The sequence below is a fragment of the Ixodes scapularis genome, unplaced genomic scaffold, assembly GCF_016920785.2.
Source record: "Ixodes scapularis isolate PalLabHiFi unplaced genomic scaffold, ASM1692078v2 PGA_scaffold2__306_contigs__length_199485367, whole genome shotgun sequence".
Classification (NCBI taxonomy): domain Eukaryota; kingdom Metazoa; phylum Arthropoda; class Arachnida; order Ixodida; family Ixodidae; genus Ixodes; species Ixodes scapularis.
Genome location: NW_024609857.1, coordinates 194,739,122 through 194,755,394, shown reverse-complemented (window position 1 = coordinate 194,755,394; position 16,273 = coordinate 194,739,122). Strand labels below are relative to the sequence as shown.

The 16,273-nt window shown below is 47.8% G+C and overlaps 1 protein-coding gene across 2 annotated transcripts in view; it reads left to right on the top strand.

The window, feature by feature from the left end:
- Nucleotides 1–16,273, top strand: part of LOC8028938 — a 79,108-nt gene that overhangs the window by 30,686 nt on the left and 32,149 nt on the right. For both annotated transcript variants that reach the window (XM_029983534.4, XM_029983533.4), the window contains exons 2-4: nucleotides 3,117–3,377; nucleotides 5,371–5,591; nucleotides 8,076–8,271. In XM_029983534.4, coding sequence (XP_029839394.2) covers nucleotides 3,143–3,377; nucleotides 5,371–5,591; nucleotides 8,076–8,271 — 652 coding nt within the window. In that variant the 5' untranslated portion in view covers nucleotides 3,117–3,142. The remainder of the gene's footprint in view (nucleotides 1–3,116; nucleotides 3,378–5,370; nucleotides 5,592–8,075; nucleotides 8,272–16,273) is intronic.

The following is a 16,273-nucleotide window of genomic DNA, read 5'->3' as shown; positions in this document are numbered from 1 at the left end:
CCATGATTCGCATCAGTATTATGATCAATTTCCTGGCATTTTAGTTGAAATAAGCCAACAACGTAACCAGTGAAATAAATTAATTTTCAGTACCTGTTTTTTCTAATCTGAAGTATTAGAATAACTTCAGAAATATATCACAGGCGTTTTCATCATCGTACCTGGTCTCCAAAGAGGAAATTATCAAAATTATGCAAATCAATGAACTGTAATTGATTTAATGAAACAAATCCATAATAAAACAAATAAAACCGGCACATACGTTCTTGTGCCACCATTATATTACTGTTAAAGCAATCATGTTGAAGAAAACATTACCGCAAAATGTATGTTCACAACACTAGCAACGCAGTGTTTGCTTTTCTTTTCCACCCGATCAAGCTGAAGTTTAAAGAGAATATATCGAAATCATTCCAATGAATAATTGTGTAGACTGTATAAACATTCATTTAAAAATGGATATGCAACGTGGCCAACTTCGCTGAGACAACTGGAGGTGCACAGCGGGTCAGTTCTGAAGAAACTATACCGCAGAACGTACCCAGACCCCAGAACGCCGCCACGAAGGCATTCAGGGGTCCGAGGAGGTCCAGATTGAACAGAAGGCTAGTGCAAATCGCTTGTATGAGACACGACCAGCTTTCGTTAAAACTTGACGCTTTCGTTCGAAAAAACACTGAGAAGTTTTATTCACTTTATTCCAGGGAAGTCACACCAAATGCAGTGATTATCAGGAGTTATGACCATAATATTGAAATGAGCAGTGACAAAGCGTTATTCGCGAGCATCATAAGAAACGTTATGTATGGGAGTAAATACCTACCAACGCAGTCAAAAATTCTAACCCAGCAGAGAAATTCCGAAACACACAGCACGTTTGTTTGTCTCCTGGCGGCATCGAATGGCTGGCTCGTCAAGCCTGATGACGCCAAAGGTCTCTCCTGAACAAAGTGCACCGTCTCGGCATTTTTTCTACACCCCTCCTGTTAAGTCCTTCATCGGCTGTGGCAGTAACATTCCAGCAAACAGACTCCGCACCTTGATCTCAAACCACCAACACCACATCAATCCTGCTCGGAGTCATACCACCATGTGTCAGCACTGTCGTCGTTGTTCGCAAAGACCTGCCTGTTGCTAGTTGAGATGGTGATTTCACAACACCTTCCCTGTCGCCCCTGGAAGTTAGAGTTACTTCGCAGACGACTAGATCATTCTCACGACAGCGTTTGAGAATACGCAGCACCGAACCTAAACTAAACCAATGAAAAAACGGGCGCTGTGCGGCAGTTCACTGCTCATGTGTCCCCTGTTTGACACATTGGTAGAAGCGCGGGAGTGGCGGCAGAGCCCTGCCACTCTCCCTACGCTGACTGAAAAGCAGCCGCGCACGGTGCTGTTCGCTGAGGGATGGTAGCGGCTCCTGGTGGACGCCAGGTGCCTATCACATATTCGCAAATTTCTTCCACATTTTGTCGTTGAGAGTTTCAGTCCTTGAGACACTGCTGCGTCATAGTAAATAAAAGGTAGTGACCATTTCGAGGTCTGTTGGGAATATAGCCAGAAGTGTTACGCACTCATGTCTTTGAGATAACCTTTACATGGAGCGAAAATAGCTGTTGTATTTTGACGTCCCTCGTCAGATTGGCAGATACATTATTTTTATGTATGTGAGGTCCCTCTCCAAACACTGTACGCTTTATTTTGATGGGTGAGCAAAAGCAGTCCGAGGAAATGCTGCAGCATTCCGAGTCAGATGGAAGTGGCGCGCCGCGCTCGGATTTTGAATCATGCTCAAAAAAGCGGTGCTTACATTTGCATGCTAACTTTTTTTTTACCTTTCTGACTGGACAACTGGGGGGAGGGTGGGGGGGGGGGGGGGGGGGGGGCGGTTGTTTAGATTCACGTAAACGCGGTATATTTATGGGCTAAATAAACTACCAAGTGTAGGAGGATATGGGGAAAGAGGCTTTATCCAAACTGAGGTGCCTTGCTATGATTCAGTTTTAAACACTTTTTAAATACCCATTGTGTATGGAACCTGCTCTTACCAGAGCCTTACTTCTTAGAGGAAGACTGTGTTCCTTTTGCACCACGTTTATTCTTGTCACAAAGGGTGCTGAGTAATATCTTCCAGTATCAAAGAGGGACCTCATTCGCTATCATAGATGAACTCGTGGTGCAATCGCTTCTTTATTCTTAAGTCACGCACTTGCAGATGTTTGCATATCTGCTCCAAAAGTGTCAGTGGCTGCTCCAAACCACTATCTTGCCTGCTACTGTAGAACCTGCTAGAGAAGGTCAAGTGCCACTTGCTTCACTGTGTAAGCCAGGACCGGCTGATTGTTGGAAAAGCATTTCTGTATCCGATACACATTTGTAAGATCAAACAAATTTTTAATTGCAGCCAGAATTTCATTGCAGACAGTCGCAAGTCATTCGTCATTATGCAGGGCCGCACAATCGTGACCACTCTTTGTCGTCCCTCAGACCAGCATTAATAAACACTCCAGTCTGGAGTTTAGATTTATTTCAGCTGGTGTACGAAATCTCTGTATCCCGTCACCTTTCATAGTTTCAGAATATTTATCGTGAATGAAGAGAAAAAATATAACGAGAAAGTTCTAGACAATAGACCTTTTTGCAATCCTGCATTGCCATCTGTGTCGCTAAAAGGAACTCTAGGAACTTGCTGCGTAGAAAGGGTCATAAAAGATTTCGCAGGCGACCTTGGGGGTAGGATGTGCAGCAAGTAGATGAAGGTGGGAGAGCACTTCCTCTTCCTCCCTCTCTTCAGTGTCACATGACAGATGCTGTGGAGGCAAAGGAAGAGTGCACGAGCTGGCTGCGTGCTAGATGTTACTCGTGTAGATCCGAGTTAATCCCGTGGTCATATCGCATGATAACACAGATTCAGCGATGCTGGATGGACGGAAGTGGGTGTTCGAACGCTTCGGTATAAAATCTGGTCCCTAAAGTGAGACCGAGTGAATTTTTCCGGGTTGGGACATTCCCCTAATTTGTTGGGCACTTTGTGCACGACCGTTTGGATTCTTCGCTAAGGCGTACTGGGAGATGCGGTCGTGGCCGGCACCCTGCGGACAGCTTCTTCCTCGCAGGGGCCTCGGCAACCACCGGACCGGCCATGGACTGCGACGGAGGCAAGAGCCGCATCCCGAGCCTGCGACGCAGCGCCTCGGTCCGGGTACGTGGGGAGCGCACCATCCCGGAGTCTGCGGCTGCCCGCTGCTGCAGGCCCCTGGCCCCCAGCCTGCTGGGGGATGCCGGGACGCCCGAGTGCTGCGACGAGGAGTCTGCCCAGAGCGTGGGCAGCACCGCCAGCCTCGCCTCTTGCGGGAGCACCTCCGTCGGAAAGAACGGTGAGAGCCACGTGCTATTGGCACGCGGGCTTTGACACCCTCCCCCCCTCCACTTCGCAGTTTCGTTGGCCTCCAGGTAGCGCAGCATGCATCGAAGGCTGATGTTTGGACGCTCGCGTTTTATTCTGTGCCGACAGCATGCAGTGTGACACTATTCGTGCGTATGAGTGATCATTATGTTTTCTCGTTTTAAAGCAATACCTCTTTGTGGAAACCCTGCACAAACCTTGCTTGCTGATGCTTAAAATAGTTTCATTTTAGGATTTCATTTTAGGGTCTCCTGATGACGAGTGTGGTATGCTAACCACTCACCACATCACCTTGTCTTTTCGGCGCTTCCTGTATGTCTAATGAATGCGTTGCGACAGAATGTGTCCAAGTGGGAGGGGCTGTTCTGGAAGCACATGCGACGGCATGGAACATGGTACAACACTCAATGGCATGTGCTACGTGCTCGTTGTGCTCCAGAAGTCCCCTCAATGTTTGTCTTGCTCTCTCACTGTCTTGTTTGTGTGTTTTTAGAAGCACAGTGTGATTATCTGTGAGAGTCAGTCGCCACATTGAATATATCCCGAGTAATTGTCGTCATCCTCGTAGAGTCCAGAGAGGAAAGAGTCAAAATGTGTAAATAAATTAACCGTATTGATAGAACGAGATAAATCTGACAAACAGGGGCCAAATTGTTCCTGCGAAAACTGTGCATTGTGCAGAAAACAAGACGCTTTATCAGTTTCTGCATAGGACCCGTTCGAGTTACCGACGTTAATCGGAGGGTCCACAGGTTGCGGGATCCACTTGCGATAGCGGGGCCCGGTTGCTCTCGCCTAATGCTGGTCCTGTTGCTTTCGACGCAGTTGTGAGGACCTCTCCAGATTGCACGCTCGTGGACAGCGGCGAGATCATGCTCGCAAGTGAGATGAGATGCAACAAGCATATTATCAAATTCACACCCTTGGTACAGCTTTTATTTACTGTAAACAACTTAATTTTCGCGAGGACCTCATTTTTGTGAATTTCGCGAATCGCCTACACTTCGCGAAAAATAGGTCCTGCGAACATGTCCAATAAAATGTAAACACATTGGAGTTTATATTAAGATCCCACCGCGCCGCAAAAATGAGAACCCGCAAATTATTCCAAAACTTCAACTTCGACCTAAATCGCGAAATATTGAGCCCGCGAAAAATAAGTCTTTTACAGTATTTATTTATTTATTTCAAGATACTGTTAACCACTCTTAAAATCATTACAGGAGAGGGTAAAAAAAAAAAAAAAAACGGTAATAAACAGCAGAAGCAAAACGAGACCACTGCATAAACAATTATAATCTGCAGTCATATTACAAAGACAACATTATTAAACTAGCAAACGGCATGCACCACTCAATAGTAACAATGAACAAACTAGTTCTGTAAGCGCTTCAAATTATTTAAAAACTAGGGGAACTTGAGTTCACAATTTCCTGCGGTAGAAGGTTCCATTCATCTATTCTTTTAGGAAAGAGAGAATAGTGAAATGCACAAACTACTTTGAAAAGGCTGGATCATTTTAGAATGGCTATTTCTTAGAATGCGAGTTACAGGGTGTAGTCAGTGTTGAAAAGACCATGATACATCATGAAAATGTACTTTAGTCTAGCATTCCTAGCAGTCTAGCAGTCTAGCATTCCCGTTGATTACTCGCGGGTGTTCCACCTTCAAAGATTCCTCGCTACTAAGAATAATTGATCAGACTGGGGTTGCCGAGACTGGCGTTCCCTCCATGACCCACGGTCTTCGATGGCCTAAGGAACGCAGGGCGTGGCCAGTCCCGAGCTTGCCGTCGCTCCGAGCCGATGAAATGCGCCGATAGGAATGTCCAGGAAGGAATGGTGGAGACCGGAGTGTGAGCGTAATAAGCCCCGCACCTCTTGGTGATTATAGTAGAAGTTTAGCTTTTGCTTTCATTAGCCCGTATTGAGCTGTGTCCCTGCGCGTTCCCCCCTGTTGCCCAGGCGTGCCGGGGCCGGGCGTGCGCAGCACCAAGTTTGTGCTGCACTGCCAGCGCCACTTCGAGTGCCCACCTGAGGGCTACCTAACGCCCACCCAGCGGAGGGAGCGGGAGCTCAGGCAGCTGCGCTCGGCGCTCGCTCGGGCCACGAGGGACGCCCAAGACAAGGAGGAGCGCCTGGCGGCGCTGGAGCGGGAGCTGGACCAGCTGCGCCTCGGGGAGCAGGTGCGTGCCCCCCGTTCGGCCGCCCCAACCGGCGTCGCCCCCGTCGCCTGTGAGGTCCCGTCCCCTACCCCGCACCCGGTCAGCCATTTTTCGCGAAGGTCGCAAAGACTTTCTGGAGATCATCTCGGTGGCGACGGTCCTTGAAGAATGTCGAAGGTCCATATTGTGGGCAGTTTGACATTTGTTGTCTTTGTTTGTTTCCTGCCGAGGCCGAGCGAGTGACGATCCCCGGTATTTCTCAGTTCTCACTGCGGAAGATAACGCAAAAATAGTAAGGACCCCAAATAGGGTGGTAAAATCGTGTGAGAAAGTCCGGCAAACTTCAAATGCTCTTTTCGAAAAGTTTTCTACCCCAACCGCCGAATGATTCGGTTGCTAACAACCAGTGTTCTTTTGTTTAAAAAAATTATACCAGCTTGATCATGCTGACGAAGACTGGAAAGCACAGAATGTGTGATACATAAAGGTGTGCAAATATCAAAATCTTTCGAAGCGAATCGAATTGAATAATAACGGTTATGAATCGAATCAATAGAATATTTTCGAATACAAATAGTTTAGAATAAAAACGTTTTTGAAAACAAATATTTTATATTTGATGCGAATTAAACAAAAATGCTCAATCAAAACACAACTGGAATTTTTTTTTCAACAAACATTTATGAAAAACTTTATTGCAGTAAGAAAAATTCACACGTGTGACTGATAAAATACAGATGAAATAAAAGATGAGTCAGGAGTGAAGTTACAGAACATAAACGAAAGTGCACAAGCGGTGGCGGGTCGGCGGGCCACAGCAGAGTTGGAGATAGTGCGATTGCGCCGCGCAGCCGCTCTGACTTTGCGCCATCTCTTTCCGTGTGCAATAGTCCTGCTGATAGAAGGCGCCACAAAGAAGCAATAAATTAATACTTTTTTTTTTTGGCAGAGGATGCAAGTTTTATTTCTACCAATGAGAATGGGTAGAAATAAATAACGAAAGAAATACTGGCAGCAAACTGATGAACTGGAAAATCGAGCAGAAAATACCACGAGCCAGATATTGCCGATAGTCGAGGTCAGCCGTAAATCCATATCCAAATCCATAGCACCTCGGCTGCTGTAGTGACTGTAGGAAAGACTAGTGAGTGTAGTCCGTCATGTTTGCGCTCACGACGATGCACGTGCCGTTGCAAATCGTAGTCCTTCGTCAAATCTATTGTAGCGTTTGTGCCACAACCACTTCGCCAACTCCGCAATCAAGACATCATGGCAAACAGAGGACAGATTGCGCTACTTGCGTGCAAGTAACTTTCCAGTGCTTCGTACAAACAAAAAAAGAATCGTGAGCCATTCTACTTTGTGAATGTGGAGGACCAGCAAAGCCATTTAGCAGACGACACAGATGGGACACAGAATTTTGAACAAAGGTAGGAACACATTTATTGTCTCGATCGGTGTCATTGTGACGAGAGGTATGCACACACACTTATTGTTGTCTCGATTGGGGGTCATTATTTCGCGTGGACGACTATCGCTGGCCCGAGGAGCCGGAGGAAACTAGACACGTGCGACAAGACCGCCACCCGGCGGAAGGGAAGGAAACTAGGCACGCAAGGGCTTGGAACGACGACAAAGAGAGGGCAGTGCGAGCGTAGACATGGCCCAAATTTTTGTTGACGTACACGAAAAATCTATGGAACCCTGGCCATAAACAGCTTCGTTGTAAAGGACGCCTAGGTTGGCTTTTTGGGTTTGCCAAGCTCAAAACAATACTGAGCAGTCCAAAAACAAAACGGCATTATTTGTAGTTTTTGAAGAACTCAAATACTTCGAACAGCTAAAGTGTGAAGCGAATAGAGTAGAATGGCAAGCATTATTTGCGAAGTATTCAAAGTTCCGAATATTCGCACACCTCTAGTGAGAGCCGTGCCAGGGAAGAAGAGAAGGGCATCTGAATGCCGCCGCCTAACAAAGATTTTCCCTCATTTCTGACACAGGCCATGAGATGTAAAAGGGTGGTGAGCTGGGCTAGTTGGTAAGCATTAGACATGGTTAAAGTCAGCGAACAATGGGAGGAAACTGTAAAAGAATACTGGAGACAGGACAGATGCCTTGAGATGGCGTAGCATAACAAGAAAGACCGCAAAATGCACGACATTGCGTTCTTGGGCTGTGCGAATGACTGTGTTTTTGCATCCCCGACCCTGGATAGCTCAATCGGCAAAGCGCTTGGCTCACAAACTCGAGCGGGTGAGTTCATATCCTGTCAGGGGGGCCTGAAGTCTTTTTATATGGTTCCCTGTGAGCTTAACACTTTTGGGTGTCTGATTTTTTTTTACAACCGGTTGTTACGAAACTCCATAAAACTCGGCTAATAAAACGCATAATCCGTTAAAATGTTCTTACTGATATGCACACTTTCCAATTGCTTTTTTTAAGCTCACTCCCCTCTTCAGTGTATTATCTTGGGGGTGTTGTAAATCAACGGATGTCCCTTTGTAGGTCCAGGACACGCAGGAGCGTGGCATGGAGACGGACGACCTGGACGACAGCGGCATTGTGGCCGACTTGCCGAGCTGGACGGGCAGCCGCTGCTCCAAGGAGACCCAGGCATGCCCACCGGAAGACCCCAAAGTTGCTCCGGCCGGCCGCAAGGCGGAGGAGCTCTCGCAACGAGGACGGGGCACGTCCACCACAGGTGAGGTCCGGGCACGGTGGACCGTAAAGTTCAGAAAGAACGCCCTCCCAAAATGAAGAGATAAACGGTGAAAAACATGGGGGGGGCTATCTTTGGGGACGCCACAACAAAACTTTATCAAAAACTGGCTACAAACTACATGATGCGGGAACTGATGCCGCAGATCGCGGACACCGCAAATTTGCGTGTCACGATGCGATAAACACGCGGGAATTCGCTACAAACTCCTGTGTTACGGGAAAGGATACTGCAGGTTGCGGACGCAGCAGATTCGCGTTTCACGGTGCTAAGGACCCGCGGAAATCCGCCGAGAAATCGCATCTCACAGGAACGAATACCGCAAATCGCGGACGCAGCAGATGCAAGTTTTATGGTGCAATAAATACGTGGGAACCTGCCACAAACTTGTCTGTCTCGGGAACCGATATTGCGAGTGCAGATCGCGGACAAAAAGGCAGGAATCCACTACAAGCTCGTATGTTACGGGAACAAATACCGCAGATCGCGAGAGCAGAAGAATCATATTTTTCGATGCAATGTACACGCGGGAGCAACTCGCGTGGAATTGAGATTGCGCATGCAGATCACGTACAAAAACGTGGGAATCCGCTAAAAACTTTATGTCACGGGAACGGATACTCCAGATTGCAGACTCAGCAGATTCGCATTTCACAGTGCAACACACACATGGGAACAACTCGCTATCGCGTGCGCAGATCGCGAACAAAAACGAGGGAACCCGCTATAAACTCGCACGTCAGATGTGCCGGTACAGCGAATTGCACGGTTGATGCAATTCGCGTTGGACATTGCGTGACGATTGACGGGAATCGGGGGTGGGCGATGTTTTGAAATTTTTATGTTGCAGATATTTAGCCAGAATAACGGGATGGGCGATCTCTCGGGGGCGGGCATTCTCTCGGAACTTTATGGTAGGCGAGGACATCCAGCACGGCAAGCGTTGCAACGCAACCGACCAGATAAGGTGGCGCGTGCCAGAGTAGACTCGACCAACAGCGTCTCCACCGTTCGGGCAGCACGAGAGAGGAAAAAGAAAGAAGCAAAACCAAAGGATGTGTCTCGTTCCCACTACATCCACTCAGAGTGTCTGCTCTTACCTTGACGGATGCTGGCTTGAACATCATGTCAGAAATCTCTCTGCTTCAACGCGTTCATAAAACTTATTGTTGCCGTTTAGGCATGAAACGAGGGTCACTGACAAAGCAGAGTGTCGATGTTGTATAGTGACAGCCAGGCACGTGCTACTATTGTTAAAGTGGCGAGGCTCGTGTTTTTATTTGTCTTCTTTTTTTTTTGTCATGTGATAGCTCCCTAGTCGTTCTGATTGCACACACAATGGGATGAACATCGTTCTATGCTCCTCCGTTCTTCCTTCTCTGCTGCCCCGCAAGACACAACAAATTGTCAGTGAAGACTTTTGTGATCTCCTCTTCGGGAAGCCGGCATGTCAACGGGTGAGCTGGTGATGAATGGTGCAGTGCCTCAAGTCTTTGGTTGACTGGGATACATCGAGCTTTTCAACGATTCAGCGAGTGACTACTGGTCATTGTATCGGGAAAGACTGACTTTGTTTCTTCTGGTCAGCCGAATCGCCGAGGAGGACAAGGGACTCTCACTTCCGAGTACTAGAGGCTCGAAAACAAGGGGCCTCCTCAAATCGTTGACTGCATCAGAGTTGCCAGTAACAAAGACATTTGTAAAACTAAAAAAAACGTTCAGCCTTTCCACTCTCGTGAAGAAGGAAGATCAGCGGAGCTGTACTCGATACACTGCCGCAACGCGCACGCGCCCGATTTCCAGTTCTTCTTATCCGACACGCCGCCAATCGTGGATTCGTCTCCGGTGACCCAGAGTCGGTCGCACACGGCGCACATGACACCAAACGTCCACAAACTCCCTCCGGAACATCACCGTCGCGCCCAGGAACTGTTCAGCCGGCGTGGAATGCAGTCGTCGCCAAGCCTCGCGCTTGCGCTTGGGCTCCGTGGCACGATCATCGTCCGTGGAGTTGGCCCGCCGGCACCCTTTACATCGCTGGTTCTGTTCTCGGCGGCGGCTTTCCAGGCGAGCAATGTGCTCAACGGAGTGGAAGTTGAGGCGACAGCGGCTTTGCTGAGGTTGCGGACCCATTCGCACTGTTGCGTACGTCGCCGCTCTTTCCACAGCTCTTTCCCCAAAAGGGCACGCGGCCGACCCATCCTGAGTCCACACTGAAACTGATAAGAGTGTAGGAAACAGCGCGCAAAACAGTCAAAGGCGAAGAAACACACGTGACGAGCACTGCGCTCGTTACGTGTGCTTCTTCTTTGTCGTCGTCTGTTTTTCACGCTGGTTTCTACAATGAATTTCCACCAACGCGCCCAACTATCCATTCTTCTATGATAGCTAGAAAGGTTGGCGCCATCTACCAGCGACAGTGGCAACCATACTGGCTGTGTGCTCGCCGCCGTCGCTTATAGATGGTGGTAGCTGTCCAGAGGCGTTTTTGTCGATAAGGGCCTTGTATTGGACACAATCCTCGGGAACCTAGCCCTTAACAGCTTCGCTGTAAAATAATAATAATAATTTTTATTTGCAAAGAAGTTTTACCCCGGGTGGCTTGCTCGGCTAGAACAGTTTCTGGTTTCTGGGGGACCGCCTAGCACCGAAACCATCAGTGATCGCAGAGCACGCAAAGTTTCACACAAGGGTGCGGCTCAAAAACGAGTCTGTGTCAGTTTCTGTTGCGGTACTACGCAAACTGACACAGACACGTGACTTGGAAGCCGCATTTGACCAGCTGTTGCAAGACCGTTTTGTGTGCGGATTACGCAGAGAGGAACTTCAGCACACTGTGTTTACAGAGGACAGCAGACTGACGTTCCAGAGAGTTGTCAAAAGAGCGCTAGCTACAAAAGCAGCAAAAAAGAGCGTGGCAGAAATGCACATGTCGAAGTGGACGCCCTGTAAGATGGTCATGCAACCGGTTCCTCTTCAAAAACCTAGCTTGCATGAAGGAAATGGCCACGTCTGATCTGAACTTACCTATAAAAATCACTATTCAGGTGCAGAAAGTTCTCTCGGAAATGGATGCAAGGGCAACCGTTTTTGTCACGTTGCTGCAGCAGTTACGTCAGATTTCTCCGGTGACAAAGATCACGGGGATAACGCTCAAGCTACGCACGTTCAAGGATTGCATCGTCCATCCCGTTGGAGTTGCTCACGTCCACATGCAGGATGGTCTGCAGAAGGCCGGGCTTCCCATCTACATCCCGAGAAGGACCGCCCCAGCTAGGTCAACAGTGGCTGCAAGCTGTCCTATCCAATCGAACTGGAACCGAATGTGTAAGCTTAACAGCGCAGTTAGGTCAGATGATGTGGCGCATACCGAACAACATGCAAAGTTAAGTGTGCTTCTGTACCAGAATGTGTTCAAAAACAAACTTGCAACTATCACTGAAGAAAAGGTACAAATGTTGCTCACAAAAGCTTACATGCTGAGGCTCCTCAAGGCAAGAAACGTGCTGTTTGCCCTACAACCTGCTGTTGAGGCTGAACTAAAGAAGATGCAAGTCATGGGCATCATCACATTGGTCGCCACGAGTGACTATGCAATGCTGGTCATACTGGTAGTGAAAGGCTATAGAATAAGTTTGTGCGGGGACTACAAAACCGCCATGATCCCTTGCCTTGACACTGATTGGTATCCGCTACCAAGGGTTGACGACCTTTTTGCGGCGCTTGTGGGAGGCTGGGAGTTTTTAAAGATTGACCTTAGCTGGGCTTACCACCAGGTGGTTATGGCTGAAATGTCGAGGAAGTACCCGACTCTGAACTCGCACGAAGGGCTGTTTGCAGTAAACAGGTTGCTGTTTGGAATCTGGTCGGCACCAGCCATTTTTCACAGAATCACGGACACCATGCTGAAAAGCCTAAAGGGCGTCAGTTGCTATGTGGATGTCGTTCGCTGGTAGGACGTCGGAAGAGCATTCTTCCAACCTAGGAGCCGTCCTGGGGTGTAGGTATCTGGAAACGAATGCGAGAAAAGAAAAACATTCTAATCTTTGGGGAGGAAAACGAAATAAACTACCTGTACTGACATGGTAGCCCAGGTTTGGTGTAACCATGTCACTGGCACCATTTGTGAGTAGTACTGTCGGCACATCGGTAGTTTAGCCCCATGTTGCAGTACAAGGAACTTTGTTCAGATTGCGAGCTAAGAATATGCTCTTCGTGTAAGGCTCGTCAAAATATTCGGCGCTGGAGAAAACCAGCCATCTGGATTAGGTTGTTATTTCTAACTCTCTTTATTTACATTCTGCCCATTGAAATGCACAGCAATAGAGCCCAAACTCACCACCCTGCAGTCTCCTTCCACACAATAAAGTTTGTCTACTATGGTCAGCGTCACCATGGTGACAAAGCGTCTTTTTTATGAAGGAACGCCCGAACGCAGCGCCTGAAGTCAGCAACGGGAGACGCCGCGTTCCGACCGTCGTCTGCTAACGTGAACGCAGCAACGCTAGCTGAAGTTGGATGTGCCGTTGTGGAGGTCGACGCCGAGAGCATCAGGCGGTCGCCTGGAGATTCCTCGGCGGTTCCAATGAGGCTTGGTGCACACTTGGGCCCGAGCAAAGCGAGGGGTGACCGTGCATAGTGCGGTCTGTTTGGAAGCCCAGTTTGGAGCCCAAGCTAGCAACGACACGTTGGTAGCAGACGGCATTTGGAAGATGGCGCAGCTGTAGCTGACTTTAGACGCTGCGTTCGCACGCGGGTCTTTTTACATTAGATGACCATTGCGAGCAGATTTTATTTTGGGGAAGGAGATGGTAATGTGACGAGGTCAGGTGTGTACTTGGGCTCTTGCGCTGTGCTTTTTAATGGGTGGAATGTGAACAAAGAGTTTGAAATAAGGACTTATCGCAGTTGACTGATTTTGTATGGCGCCTAATGTTTTGACGAGACTTACATGAAAAGCCTGTTTTTACGGCGTCAGCTGTATTAAGCTTGTTGTACTGGGTGAGTGTCGTGTCGCAGAAAACGAACGGAGCAGGATCACACTTATCGCAGTTGACTTTGCTGCCAGGAGAGGGCGCCATCTGCTCTTTCTTGCCTTGGGTCGCCCATTTGCTCGGTGTCCCCCTGGGCATGGAATGCAATCAAGGTTAAGATGAAATTGCATGAACGTGAAGCGGCACAGAGAAGAGAACCATGCAAGGAATCGACATGCTGGTGCGACCGAGCAATTTGTGCAGCGCATCCGCGGGAATGTGTTTGGTGCTACGTAGCTGTTTTGTGTGGGATCGGTTGTGGTCTACACGAGACCCGGTGTCTTTGCCGGCGGCTTGCCATGAGGTTCTTCGGTCTTACCAAGACTGTTACTTGCATGCCTCTAAGGTGTGTGCTATGCGCCTATGCGGTGTTCGTGCTAGCAAGATCGGGAAACTCACTGAGTGAACGCACACCTGCTGATGCCAGAGGGTCTGCCTCAATTGGATCTCCTGAGCGCGCGTTTGATATCCGCTCTACGCTCGAAGCCTTTCGCGCGAGGATGGGACGCTCGAAGCATATGTTGGAGCACCGTGCAATATCGCAGAAATATCTGACCATTTGATGCTGTCCATTCACATCACGTTACATGATCGTTTGCGTAATATTTTCAGCCATCCGGTGGCTGGTATTTTATTTTCCCTGTAATTTGGGGCTAAAGTATCACACTGCCGTAGTGTCAACCAAACTGTTCTTCGCCATTTCTCTCTGTGCATAGGAATAACATTTTTATATTCTTGCAATTTTTTTTTTTCAGAAACCTACACTTTGAATTTTGAACATGATAAATGCACCACCTAAGGACACCTCCTGAAAGGTTTTATTGAACTTCATTGTGTACAGTTTCCTTATGCCTAAATAGCGCTTGGGAACAACCTGTAGGTTGGCATAGAGTTGCTGGGATATTTGTCCTTCAGGAGGAACTTGACCGAGGCATTCGAAGGCTGCTGGGCCAATCTTAACATCCTTCTAGAGCAGTTCGGTGAGAAATATCCTATGTGCCACTGAAGCAGCAGTGAGTAGGGTGTCGAACCGGTCATTATTCGAGGGCGGCTTTGTATTTTGTTCAGGTTTTGGTCACGGTTCGGTTTCGGTTCAATCATAAAAACAAAATTTCGATTCGGTTACCGGTTCTACCACGCGTGACCGGTTGAAACCGGTTCATAACTCTACCTTGGACCGTGGCCACCCATGCATTTCCTGTGATTTTTGTTGGGCATGTGCTATATGCAGAAGCCAGACACAAGATGGAGCGTAATGAATTTTCATCGCACCAAACTAATATGGCAGAATGAGGAAGACATATTTTGCTCAACTTATGCAAACTGCACTGGGTCACACGCTGCATGCACTGTCTGCAACTGGCAGTACTGGCCATCTTCAAACAACATGTTAAGAAAAGGTTACTTCTTTTAATTAAGCTCAAAGTTTTGGTTACATATTATTTTGTTAATAAAAAAACAAAGAATCCATTGAATAAAACAATTTCCATCAAATGCAACAAGAAGTCAAGACAAAGTATTCGTGACATTTCATTTCGCAAATAACTATTTGATTTAAAGTCATTAAGTGGCATCATATCTGAGCAATCGGTTAACAGTTATTTTCAGAAATAAAGCTTGACTTCAATTATACAAACAAAAGGAATGTCGAGGAATGTGGAAACGCGAATACAACCTATCACAATTACAACGCAAATTGTTTCAAGTATTGCAGGGTTTAAGTCATAATTAATTGTATGCACCAAAAGAATAAAATGGAGACCCATCATTAAATAGAAATACTATGGCTAAAAATTTATTGTATTTTGCAGAAGAAAAAAATCGTTCAGCCTTTCCACCCTCGTGAAGAAGGAAGACCAGCGGAGCTGTACTCGATACGGTGTAGACCGCATATAACGTATGTCGCGGGAGTCGCGAAAATCTGCACTATAAGCGGTACCGTGCTATAACCAAAACATCAATTTTTCAGGCCAAAATACGAGCCATGACACAACTCACCTTTGTAAAAGAATTTATGTTATGTTAGATGAAAAATAAAGCTTAGTTTGAGGAAAGTCTTTATTTCACCAGACTTGTACAGTTCTGTCTCAAGTGTGTCACACAATTTGAAAGAAATGAGCGACTTTTGCCTGGCGCAGCCTTTTAACGGTGTCGCGGGTTGCGGACGGACGTTGCGAGCGTTCAGGATTGCTAACCATAATCACTTTTCTCCGGTGATGAAAACGCGTAAAAATTCGCATCCTTCATACGGTAGGCGCCAGTAATACCTTCAACTTTAGCACTGGCACGAAATGCTCCAAATAAGAAATCTGTGCAGTGTTCGAAAACACAAATGCTTAGAAAGCACCACTGTAGTCGAAGTAAACAAAGACGACGACACAGGCGTTTCTGCCGTCTTGAGAGTGCCGCCACAACATTGCCGCATGAATAGGTGGACCTTCCCTTCTAGTACGCGCTGCGTTATAGCGACACACAACGAAAATTCACAGTCAAGGATAGCGCTTTTAAAAGGAAAGATGAGCTTCCACCACGCCGTCTACGACGACGATCACACCCGGCGCCATGTTTGCGGATAGAAGCAGCCGGCCCGCGACCGGCATGCAACGCGCGCGAACACTTCTCCTCGACCTGCGATTGGTCTCTCGTTGCGGTTGTTTTCCAACGCAGCGGAGGGACGCACGCACGTGAACGACACGTGCGTGCGTCCCTCCATCGCTATGGCAACTGAAGCCTCTCTCTTCGCTTCTCCCCGCTTCTTCGAGCAACCTCCTTGGCCCGCGAGTGCCGCTTGCGGCTCGCACCGTCAGCGCCGTTATCTAGTGTCGCACAGGGAAGCGTGCTCGCTGCACCGGTCGTTCCAGAAACCGCACTATAACCGGTATTTCCCTTCGCATGCCTGCATTTTAATCGGTATGTAATTACATGGAGTTCTATAAGAGGCGAACCGGTGG